Source organism: Rhinoderma darwinii, chromosome 6 (assembly GCF_050947455.1).
Source record: "Rhinoderma darwinii isolate aRhiDar2 chromosome 6, aRhiDar2.hap1, whole genome shotgun sequence".
NCBI lineage: Eukaryota > Metazoa > Chordata > Amphibia > Anura > Rhinodermatidae > Rhinoderma > Rhinoderma darwinii.
In genome coordinates, this window is record NC_134692.1 from 49210610 (window position 1) to 49223085 (window position 12476).

The 12476-nt window shown below is 39.0% G+C and overlaps 1 protein-coding gene across 12 annotated transcripts in view; it reads right to left on the bottom strand.

The window, feature by feature from the left end:
• The window catches only part of MAP2 (microtubule associated protein 2), a 196097-nt gene that overhangs the window by 43066 nt on the left and 140555 nt on the right, over positions 1–12476 (bottom strand). For 9 of the 12 annotated variants that reach the window (XM_075829687.1, XM_075829685.1, XM_075829692.1 and 6 more), the window contains 2 exons: positions 5605–5718; positions 135–212 (listed from right to left, as the gene is read on the bottom strand). In XM_075829687.1, the coding sequence (XP_075685802.1) occupies positions 135–212; positions 5605–5718 (192 nt within the window). The remainder of the gene's footprint in view (positions 1–134; positions 213–5604; positions 5719–12476) is intronic. The other 3 variants (XM_075829689.1, XM_075829694.1, XM_075829693.1) reach the window with 1 other exon arrangement.

Genomic DNA, 12476 nt, shown 5'->3' on the forward strand with positions numbered 1-12476 from the left:
AACAAACCATGAGAAGAGAGCCGGGTTCCTATGACCTTTGACCACTAGCTATGAGCATTCTTTTCCTCCTAGGCTTTGCACTGTCCATTATATTTCCAAATTCACAGGACACTAATCTTACAACATGGCCTTACCTTCCTCCACTGTTCCCATCTGTTCAGAAGCTGGCGAAGGAGGTGGAGAAGGAGGAAGATTGGTTGTATCTTCCACAGCTAGAAAATAAAGTTAATAAATACTGGTCAATGAAATGAAAAAAATCAGCTAAATAAAAAGCCTATAAGGGAGATGTATAATCCATGTGTACAGTTAGGAAAAAAATATCAGTAAAGTTAGAATTATGGTCCGATTGCTCCTTGAAGAACAGTTGCTCCTAAAATCAAGAAACCACCATTGCTTATAAGTCCTTCAATTATTCTTCTCTGTCTAGTTATTCAAATATTAAACTTTATTTTCTATTTTAACAGAAATGTTCTAGTCATTTTTACTTGGAAAGCTGGGTGACAACCAATACAACTGCCAAGAGATGTCGAAAAGCTTAATTATTATTTTTATTTTCTTTATTTTAGGGGGAAATACTCTTTCATATAGTTTCATCTCAGTTATGTTAAAAAACATGTCAAGTGCCACCAATACTTGGCCTTGCAGATAAAGTAACATTCTGCTTTCTGAATTCACATGTTAGCAGACGAATGGTTGAGCCAGCACGATGAACAGTGTAGTAGATATTGTCACTGTCAATTAGAGAAGATTTGCAAATGAAGATGCATATTCTGGGTTCCCTTGTACAACTCACCATAAACAACAAATAAATTATACAGCAGAAGTAGGATCCATCTGTTTTTCTGTAAGTACTCAGCTAAGCAAGCCTTGTATTTTGAACTATTCAAGAACACACATATGGATCTGTCAACAGCAATAGGTGGCTCATACCTTTAGCAAAACAACTTAAAAATGCAAAAATAGATGAACAAAACCAGAATTTATCTAAATCTGTAGTTTGTTGGAAACAATCCAGAACAGAAATAGAGGCGCTCCAAATCATTTTAAACAGTTCTTCATACTTATAATTCATACTGTGTTTTGTCATAAAGTAAAATACAATATTATATATTATAACAGTGTCACTTGCCAATCAAATAGATTCAAAGAAACTTACTGAATCGAGCTAGATAATTACCGTTTTTTTATGCTTGGCAAATTACTAGATTACGAATACATCTAAACACGTTTTTAAAGAGGTTATATTATCAAGTCAATCTTGTCCATATGCCCTATTCAGAGTGGAGGACCCTCCTGTATCAGCCACAGTGGAGACCCACTAAGTAAGATCCACTTTTACTCTCTGTCAGAACCCGGCCGTCATTTTATTACAGGATTGGCTATCAATTTCTCTAACCAGCATGTAATACTGCATTTCCTCGACAGTGGCCCCCTGCTGAGAAACTGTATGGCAAGACGACAATTACCCTGGTGACAACAGCAGCTCTTTGTGGGTTCCAGGAGGGGCAGCTAATTTTAGAGAAATAGTTGTTTTGATGAGACAATCCCTGTAATAGCATAACGCAATACTGTCAGCATAAAGAAAAAGTGACGTTAATTTGCAAATATTGGGGGGCACAGAAGACATTTTGTGGGTTGCAGGATTGCATGACCAGCTGAACATTACAATGTTTCTCTAAAATAACCTCACTCGTTCATAGTCCTTTGCGATTGTATTAGTAGACTAAATTTATTAAGAACAACAAAAATATCACCTTATGTCCAGGATAATGTAGGTAATAAAATGTTGAAGTCAAATATGCTCAGGATAAGAGTTTCATCCCCTTTCTTCATGGTCCATATCTATAAATATTACTATTTTCCTGATTCTGCCCCACAGGCGATCACATAACAAGCCAATATTATTCACTCAATGGCGTTACAGAATACACAGCCTTACTATTATCATTTTTCAGCTTTTCCTCCTATAGAGAAAAAATACTTAAAAAGCCATTTTCTCTGTGTGTGCCACTCCATGATCACTTGCATTCAATGCCAGCTCATTTTGCCAGTGAGTGGCAGTAAAGCTACCCTTCAAGTCTGCTTAAACAAATTCCCAAAAGTAAAAGTGCTATTGAATGCATTTCAATGAATCTGACATGCAATTCTACTGTGGAAAATAAAAACGGAGACAAATATTAAAGTACCCAAACAAACGCACAACAACAGGCTCATAAATACCAGTTCTGACAATCAAGTGTTGCTGGTCTGAAGGTAAAGAATATAACCCTGCCCTTCGCTGAACCTTTTTATGTAATGTAAAGGACCATCAATCATTTATTTTCCAATCTACAAGGTAAATTAATTAAAGTACATCCATTGGTGTCTATTGATTTTTTTCATATTTCTTTGCAATAAAAGACAACAGGTCAACAAGAACAAAGTGACAACATTGGCACCTCACATATGAATAGTACACGATAGCGATCATTCTTAGAGGGTGAGGGTAGCCACATGGACCTCTTTGTGTGGCTTCCTTATGTGTTACAGAACATTAATTCCTGGACTTTCACAATTAGTCCTGAGCACATGGAGCTTCACCGGCGCTTGGGGCATAGCCCCCCAAATGACTTGTCCATTGCTCAAGAAGGGAAGTTCTCTTTGCAATTGACTGCCAGTCATTCTGAGCTCCTCCGATCTCACCTATCTTGAATTTCCTCCCCATGCCCATCCCCATCATCTCCAAAGTAGTATCTTCCTCCAGTTTTAGACTACTACCTGATGACAGAATGTATACAAAGCATGAAGACAGTATAGGAAAGAAGCTGGAACAAAATGGAACTATGACAAAAATATTTTCGTTTCATTCACACTGGAAGTATTTAAAAAGTAGTATTTTAGCATAAAGCCATAGCATAAGCGATGCAGAAAAAATATGTATTATGTAATCCTAATCCCATAGAAATTAATTAAAAAGAGAGTAAATAATTAATGTTATTTATACCATTAGTGATAAGTCAGAAGCAATTTATAGTCCTGAGTGTGCATTTATGTTTGCAGGTCCTGGAACAACAACTAGTCTTTATTGTGGTCACCATGAGGAGATTACCTTTTAAAACAGAGATTCCCGAAAATGTTTAGACTGTGAGACAGTTTCAGATTTGACAGGTGGAGCCACACAAAGGGAAAAAAAACTATTAAAGATATGACCAACGTGATATGGCATTTACTCTAGTGTTATTCATCAATGACAGGACTATGATCCTAGTACCAAGTTCGAGCAGTACTATAATATCTCTAATGTCACTAGTGCACGATAGTATCTGCAGATGGGAAGACACAATCAGGGGCCCTGAGAGTCATATGTGGCTCCTGATCAACTGGTTTGGATAGCACTGCTTTAGAACATTCATCTTTTCAGACTAGGAATAGAAGTTGCATATCCAAATGATCTTTATACATGCTATGGATAATTTATGTAAAGTGCTTATTTTCTATTCAATTAAAGAGGACCTTCTCTAACGTGTCTATTTTAGTAAATATTTGCATTCCCCATAAAATAGCAATTCTGGAGCATCTTTTCTTAAAACTCTACGTTCTGCCGTTCCTCTGTGATTCCTGCTAGAAATTTATTAATAAATTGACAACTGGGTTTAACCAGTTGGGGGTGTATCCCTACAAAGACTTCCAATGTCCAATCAGTGCTGACTGTAGGGACACACCCCTTTGACTAGGGAAATGATAATACCTAGTTGTCAATTTATTCTTAAATTTCTGGGAGGAATAACAGAGGAACGGTATACGCAGATAATATGTTTCTGGAATTGCTTTTTAATGGGGAATACAAGTATTTACTAAAATAGACATGTCAGAAGCGATAACAGGGCCTCTTTAATCAACCGACAAACTCAGATCTTTAATGCACTGTAATGAAATTAGATGTATCTGATTTTGTGCTGATCAGAGTTATTATACTATTGTAACTTCTTGTGGAGAGAAGACCGTTATCCACCCTAGGGTAAGGAATTTGATTTATTTTACTGGAGTCAGAAAATACTCAGCATGTAACACTGGAATAAATTCCTGGTGGCTTCAGGGTATGATAGATGAACAGCAACCACCTTCAGCCATGTTTCCTGCTTTGAGTAATTACCTGGCCAGTATCATACAAGGTTGGCAGCTATAAATGGGGCTTTAATTTTCTGTTAACACGGCAGACACATTTAAAAATTAAAAATGCTTTAGGCTTCGTTCACATCTGCGTCAGGGTCCCGTTCTGACATTCCGTCTGAGCTTTCCGTCAGAACAGGACCCTGACTGAAACAAATGGAAACCATAGGTTTCTGTTTGCATCACCATTGATTTCAATGGCGACGGATCTGGTGCAAATGGTTTCCGTTTGTCTCAGTTGTGCCAGGGTTCCATCGTTTTGACGAATTAATAGTGCAGTCGACTACCGTATTGATTCCGTCAAAACGACGGAACCCTTGCACAACTGAGACAGACGGAAACCATTTGCACCAGATCCGTCACCATTGGAATGAATGGTGATGTAAACCTATGGTTTCCGTTTGTGTCAGTCAGGGTCCCGTTCTGATAGGAAGCTCCGATGCAACGTCAGAAAAGGACCCTGACGCAGATGTGAACGAAGCCTTACTTCCTGAAAATAAGGTAACTATAATCACATGTTATACACATAACATGTGTATAAAATAGCGATCGTTTGTCGGCCGATCGCTGTCCTGTTTACACAGGGCAATGATTGGGAAGGAGCTTTCATACGAGTGCTCATTCGCCCGATCATTGGCCCCATGTAAAATGGCCTTTATTGCTAGTGCAGGGCCTGAGGGGGCGGCACATGATACAGTGATTTAAAGAACACCAAAGAGGGAATCCATGTGTCATGCACCACCCCCTCATGCGCCCAACACTAGGCATAGCACAGAATCTCAGTTTTGTCTGGAGTGTTCCTTTAATTAGCATAATACCACAAAAACAAAGCTGCAACTAGTGACACGTAGAAAGGCAGGGCAGCAGGAAAGAGGGGATACATAAGGGGTGGGTTGTAACTGTGCATACCAATGCAGATCATAGTTTCTGGGTGACAACCACAATGGGCCCTGTAATCTATGTCATAGGTGGTTATCACCTTTGGAAATTCAGATGCTCTTAAGGCAATGTAACCAATAATGTTAAACCAGTATAACTCCCATCCAATTTTGAATACTAATGTCTTAACAGGGCTAATGATTTTGTTCTAAGATCTCTATGCAAATAAATTTCAGACAAAAATTTCCAAAAATAATTTATGGTATCATAGGGCAGTTATTACTAGGTAGCCAATGCATTTCAGATAATGTCGGCATTGCCTAATTTCTTTAGAGCTGTGACTTACATTAAGCAGGAAAATTTACATATGTTATAGTTACACATACTGATGTCCATACAATGATATATCAAAATTAGTACTAATTGCCTTAATTGTTTAGTAAAACTAAGGAGTAAGTAGGGATGGTTTCAAGAATGGCTCATGGTGCAGAGGAAATTTTGCACCATGTCCATTGTTGGACAGAACTCTGCAAAACAGTACAAACCGCACTCACATCCCAATACACCCTGATTTACCTAATGGCAGATCTCTCGGAGGGCCCTTGAGTTGGACTTCCTTCTCCTGTTCACCTCTCAGGACCGCTACAGCATCAGCCGTTACTACTTGGACTATGCGTGCAGATACCTCCTCTGCCGAAGCACCAAATGGGCAAAACAAAACAAGCAAACAATACAGACATTGTTAATATAAATGGGCAGGGAGGTTAAAAAGTCAAAATAAGTTTGGAAAGCACTATGCTAGGAGATACCAACAATAATCAGATTACTATTTTTGAGAAATGTTTGCTAACAGGATAACTGTTTTTATACCGGACCAAAAGCTTTACTAGAGGAAGATGTCAATGAACAGTTCAACCGTTATGAATATGAAACAAGAATCTGAATACATGATAGAGTGGTATTAACACATGACAGGAAGTGTTATCAGGAGCACACTGGAACAGACAGATGAAGGGCGCAGACCTGTAGCTTATTATCAATTATATCTCTTATTGTATATGTCATCAGTGATTGATGCTGCTATGTATACAGGCAGACACACAGAGGCTGTCCATCACTGTTGAGGGCGGCAGGAAGAAAAGGGGAGAGGCGGGTGGAGCACTCTTCTCAATAATACAACAGACTCATAACTATGAGTCCACAGTTTTGTTTTTTTTTTAGCTATTTTGCCTTTGGTCTAATAGCTCAACAGATCTGTCTTATAATATGCTGCACTTATATAAGGCATGTATATTATGGTGACATATCCACTTTAAATTAACTGTCAATGCTGGAATACAGCTTTAGACAAAAAAAATAAAAATATTCTGTTTTTGCCCATATTAGGACTTCCTTTTACCCCACAAATTCTAAGTTACCTGGGTTCTGGTGCAGTGGAGACATGCAAGGTTCTCTCTCCCTTCCAGAGAAGAGGATGACTACATGTATACATGACTACAGAGCCGTGCTGTTTTGAGCAGTCCTGTCATCTAAGTCCTCTGCTATCCAGATTAGTAGGTATTTCCTATGCAGATGCCCTGGCAACTCTTGACTATACTGCTTGGACTGGAGATAGCAGAGAGAGAGAACCCAGATATCTCCACTGAGTGGGAACCTAGATAAATAAGATTTTGCGGGTAAAAGAAGGGTATAGCTGAGAAAAAGAAATTAAAATATGTTGTATATATAGAGATAGATAGATAGATAGATAGATAGATAGATAGATAGATAGATAGATAGATAGATAGATAGATATAGTGAAGCATATAGTGTTACAATATTATAAATAATGTTTTCAAGATTAAAAAATTGTATTTGTCAGTAATCAATAATAAAATGGCTAACGGAAACACTAGAACTAATTTGACCAGTAAAATGGTGTTTATGAGAAGTTATTAATGGCAAGCTACCAACAAGGAAAGAGTTAATACAATTTTAAGAAAGCGGTCAAATGGATAGTCTATTTAATTCACAAAAATCTTTGAGTCTAGCAAAAAATGTACTCCAAGAGTATAGCAATAGAAAGAACATAACAGCCTGACGGAAGGTGAACTGCATATGGATCATAAATACTTCTTGTTTTTTTTTTACAAGGTAGCGCAGTTATGCATATAATCGTTCACAGCATAAATCAATCATCTAATCCACAACACAAATCACCTGTGATACATAAAATGTGTAATATGTTGGTGGTCAGAATAATATTAGGTTATACTTTCTGTAGATTTATGAGCGGTAAATATAATTCTATCTGTATACCCTCTCACATTTTTCCAATATTGGTCTACAAGTATATGCTCTTTCCTATATGTCTATAAATCATATGAGACATTTCGCTTTAACAATGGAAAATTAAACATGAAAAAATATACAAGGCAAAGATTAAGTGAGACCAATGGTGTATCTATAGAGGTTGTAGAGGTAGCAACCACAACCAAATCCCAATGTCTGGAGGCCCATACTCCAGCTTGACACATTACATTGCACAGATAGAGGTGTGCACGTGGTTAATGTGGGCTGATTGCTATTCCTAAAGTACTAAAACCTACTGAATTGACAGTATGCATTTTCAAGAAGGATACCACTATAACCCCCATCATGAAAATTGTTTTCACCCTGCTTTTCTATCTCTTGGAAGTAAGAAGGGAAGTGGGACTTTTGGGCTAGTTTCCGCAACCATTGTTTGCTGAAGCTGAGGTACCCGTCAACCATGGGGAAGGGAGATGGGTATGGCATTATTACAGGTTTATCTAACAATGACAACACTGCAGAGCACTGTGGCTGGCGCTATTATAGTGGCACTGCAGCTGACGCTATTATAGGAACAGTGGCAGAGGCAGAAGCACTCTGGCTGGCATAATTATACACTATGACTGTCACTATTATATTAGCAACGTGACAGGTACTTGTATATGGGTTCTATAGCTGGCACTATAAAAAGGGGAAGGGGTTTACATATATGTAAAATCCTGCCTAAAGCCCATCCTGTGTGATGATGTCTATGAGGGAAACGATCATGTGGAGTCCCTTTGGGTGAGAATAAGTGGAGGGAGAAAGAATAATAAAATAGTGATAGGGTTTTGTTATAAGTCTCCAAGTATAATGGAAAAAAGCAGAGAATCAGCTAATAAAGCAAATAGATGAGGCCGCAAATCATAATGAAGTCATTATTATGGGGGACTTTAACTTCCCTGATATAAACTGGGAGGCAGAAACCTACAGGTCCAACAAAGGAAACAGGTTTTTGACAATAATTAAGGACAATTACCTTTCACAACTGGTGCAAGACCCAACAAGAGGGGGGGGGGGGATTCTAGAATGAATTTTTACCAATAACCAATAGGCCGGGGAGGATTTCAAGAATACAGGTTGGGGGTCACCTAGGTAATAGTGACCACAACATATGAAGTTTTCATTTATCCTTTAATAAGATGTTTGGTAGAGTACCTACAAAAAGACTAAACTTCAGAAAGTCCTATGTTCATGGTCTAAGGGATGACCTTAAAGAGAACCTTTCACCAGCCCATACATGTTCACCTGAATGCAGCATGTAATGGGCAGGGCTGCACAAATCCTGGGGCACCTTAAATTTTTTTCCTATCCTCCTCCATTATTTAGATATCGGTGCCATTATATTTGTCGCCAGATATTTAGCGCCATTTGGATTTTGGAGCGCAGATTTTGCTGGAATGGTTTTCGGTGCCATGTCGTGTTTGCAACACACTGGAGGGACAAAACAGTGGAAACCCCCCAAAAATGACCCCCATTTTGGAAACTACACCACTCAATGAATTTTTCTAGGGGTGTGATCACTTTTTTAACCCCATAGTTTTTCTGCAGAATCTTATGGAAATCTGGCATGAAAAATGACCCATTTTTTTCACAAATGCGTCATTTATAGGACTTATTTTTCAAACATAGTACATGAAACTGATGAAACGCACCCCAACATTTATTGCCCACTTTCTCCTCTGTTCAGAAAAACCCCCACTTAGGCGGTAATATGTTGCCCGGCCACACGCAAAATCAAAGGCGCACAATGTGCAATTTTAGGTCACTATTTTAGCTTGAGTAACTTACAGGGCCCACTCCATGCCTGCAAAATGTAACACCCCCAAAAGTGACCCCATTTTGAAAACTACACCCCCTATGGTATTCATCTAGGGGTAGTTTGAGCATGTTGATCGCAAAGTTTTAGGTGTTATTTAGGTTATTTGTCTTTTTTGTCCCGAAACATTGCATTTGCCTGTACATATAACTATGTCGTGCTAAAATAGCATGTGACCAACAAATGTGTCAGTCCGTAGCATTAAGAACAGCATCTCACTTTGATATATAGTAAGTTAGATTGGGAACATTTTAAAAAATATATAAAACTGCTTTGAAGTGAAAGGCAATATATTTGAAAAGTGGAGGAAACAAATACTGAGCATGTTCACAGAATAAAAGGACAGCCATTAGGCTATGTAATTTTTTTATTTTTTTTTAAAGGGACTGGTTGTACAACGTCTCATTAGCACAATCAATGCCTATATGAGGGACGAACGTGCCAAGTGACGCTGGCACTCCATAAAAGATCCCTGCCCAGCAAGGTAGGAACTGAAATTTGCGCAAAACAACCGATCACCTGCAGAATATATAAAGGAGCAGTGTCCAACACCGTATGTATAGATACAGTAACGGATCACTAATCCACAAATTATTGTCAGCTTTACCAGCAGTATTATCGGGTAGAACAAGTTTCACAAAACCATAAAACAAGCCCAAACTGCACTGATCAGGAACAAATCGTATACCCTCCAAATAAAAATAACTATTCCCGTATCACCAAAAAGTAAAAAAGTACTAAGGATGAAAAGAACAGCAGGACATAATCGTAATAAAAGGCAGAACAAAAAAAATCGAACATCTAAAAACTACAGCCGCCAATGTATTCATCTAGGGGTATAGTGAGAATTCAAATTTTGTGTGGCCAATTGTAAAGCGACACCACTCTAGGTATTCCTAGAGAGAATTTTTAGTTTTGTTTTGGGGTTATTAACATTTTAGTCAGTGGGCAGAAAATGGGAAAATAAATAAAATTACTTTACAATGGCCAATATGAAGACAGGGGGGACTGATAAATAAAAAATAATTTAAAACGCTAATGAGATGTGATAAATTTTGAAGCATTCTTTTATGCATAGGCCGGGTTTTGTGGGGCATATATCGCATTGGTAGGTGGTGTCTCTTCTGATCCCTCTTCTAGTACACACCAGTCATTTTTTGGGGGGTCTTCTTTTTTTCTCAGTAGGGGGTATTTCTGTGGAAAAAGGCTGGCCTGTAATAATGCGACTTACATTACTTGCAGTACCCTCCACCTCTGGGTTTAGAAATATTAGGGCCTTGATGACATTCTCCTGGAATTGCAGGAAGGTTTCACGATTGCCTGCATACCTGGACACCACAAACATTGTAAAATGTAATTTGGGTGAGGTGGACGACCAGCATATTGTACCATGTTTTGCTCTTACACATGACACTATATGGTTTGATCACTTGATCGGATAGGTCCACCCCACACATGAAGCGATTGTACTCCAGGATGCAGGTAGGCTTGGTGGTTGGGGTGCTGGATCCACATACTATAACAGGTCTGCTGCTAGAATTATGAATGGTGGACAATATATCCACATCCCTTTTGTCCTTAAATTTGAGACAGCAGATTATCGCTGCAGACAGAACTACTTTCCCCTTTCTTCTACGTCTGCCCCAGCAAGGTTTTGGGAAGGCCCTTCTGATTCTTCCGGATGGTGCCACAGGCCACGGTGGATCTGGAAGAAAGGGACTTTAGGAGGAGAATACGGTTATAAAAATTGTCCACATATACGTGATATCCCTGACCAAGTAAAGGGTGTATACCAAACTATTTTGCCACTGATACCAAGAAATGAGGTCTGGGGATCCATTTTTGAATCTTTTTAAAGCGGTGTGTGTACCCAGTGGCGCTCTCACACACCTTGTACATTTCTATGCAGTACTGGGCCCTTTTGTTTGGGAAGTGTTGCCTGAAGTGCAGCCTCCCATTAAAATTTACGAAGGATTCATTGACTGCTATATTTTTTTCAGGGGTGTCATTTTCTGAAAATTTTAGATTATAGTGGTTGATGACAGGCCTAATCTTATATAGCCTGCCATAATTGGGTTCCTGGGGTGGTGGGCAATGGGAATTGTCATTATAATGCAAGAACTTGAGCAGGGCCTCAAAAAGTGTTCTGCTCATCACGGTACTGTAGTGGGGCGTATTGTACAATACGTCAGAGGACCAGTAGTCCCGGATACATGTTTTTTTTATGAGGCCCATGTTTAACAATAGGCCCCAACATTTTCGGAGTTCCACTGGGTCTGTGGGGGTCCAGCTTTGAACTCTGGCATTATATTAGGTAGGATTGCTGGCAATAAACTGCTCTGCATACAAATTGGTCTGCTGGACCATCGCAGATTAAAGTTCATCAGAAAATAACAAATTAAAAAAATCTAATTCCCTGAACCCCGCTGTCTCTACTTGGATCCCTGAGGAGGCAGTGTCTGTGTCATGGCATATAATGGCATATGCCTCCTCTGGACTATAAAATCTCTGGGCCATATTGGTATGGTACAGTATATAATAACTATAAAGCTAATAAAACTTTATTTTTTTATATAACTAAAATAACTAGAAAAAAGTGCTCCCTGAAAAAACAGGAGCGCACTGTATAGGTCACAGGTGGTGACAAGACACAGAGGTCAGGTAATGAGCCTATATAAAGTAGCGCTACCCCTAACAAGACTGTCTACAATTGCTAAATAACTGTTTAATTATTTTTATTTTTATTTTTTTTTAACAAGAAAAAAATACGAAACTCCCTAAAAATACAGGAGAGGATGGATTAGGTAGGGACAGAAGTCCGCAAGTAAATGGTCAGCAGGAGACGGAGATCAGCAGGTGACGGACGTCAGCAGGTAAGCAGGATTAACAGAAGCTGGTATCAGGGGTCAGTATAGGGTAAAATTGGGGAACATATTTCTCAAAATTGTCAGGGACACTGAGAGGGACCTTCACAGATCTGACAGGGACCTTCACAGATCTAACAGGGTCCTTCACAGATCGGACAGTAAGCAGGGATCAGCTGATGGGCATTATGGGTGAGTATAGAAAAGATTTTTTTTTATTTTTGGGAAATACTTTCTGTCAAACAACACTCTGACACACAGTACACTACACTAAACTATACTGATGACCGGCTCTGAGAAGCTCTGACACAGAAATGAGCTTCTCAGAGCCAGTAAATGGCACTATGCCGTCATTGACAGCTGTGATTGGTCAGTCACATTTAACTGACCAACCACAGCGATCGCCGACACGGGACCGCTCTGATAGGTCCCGTGCC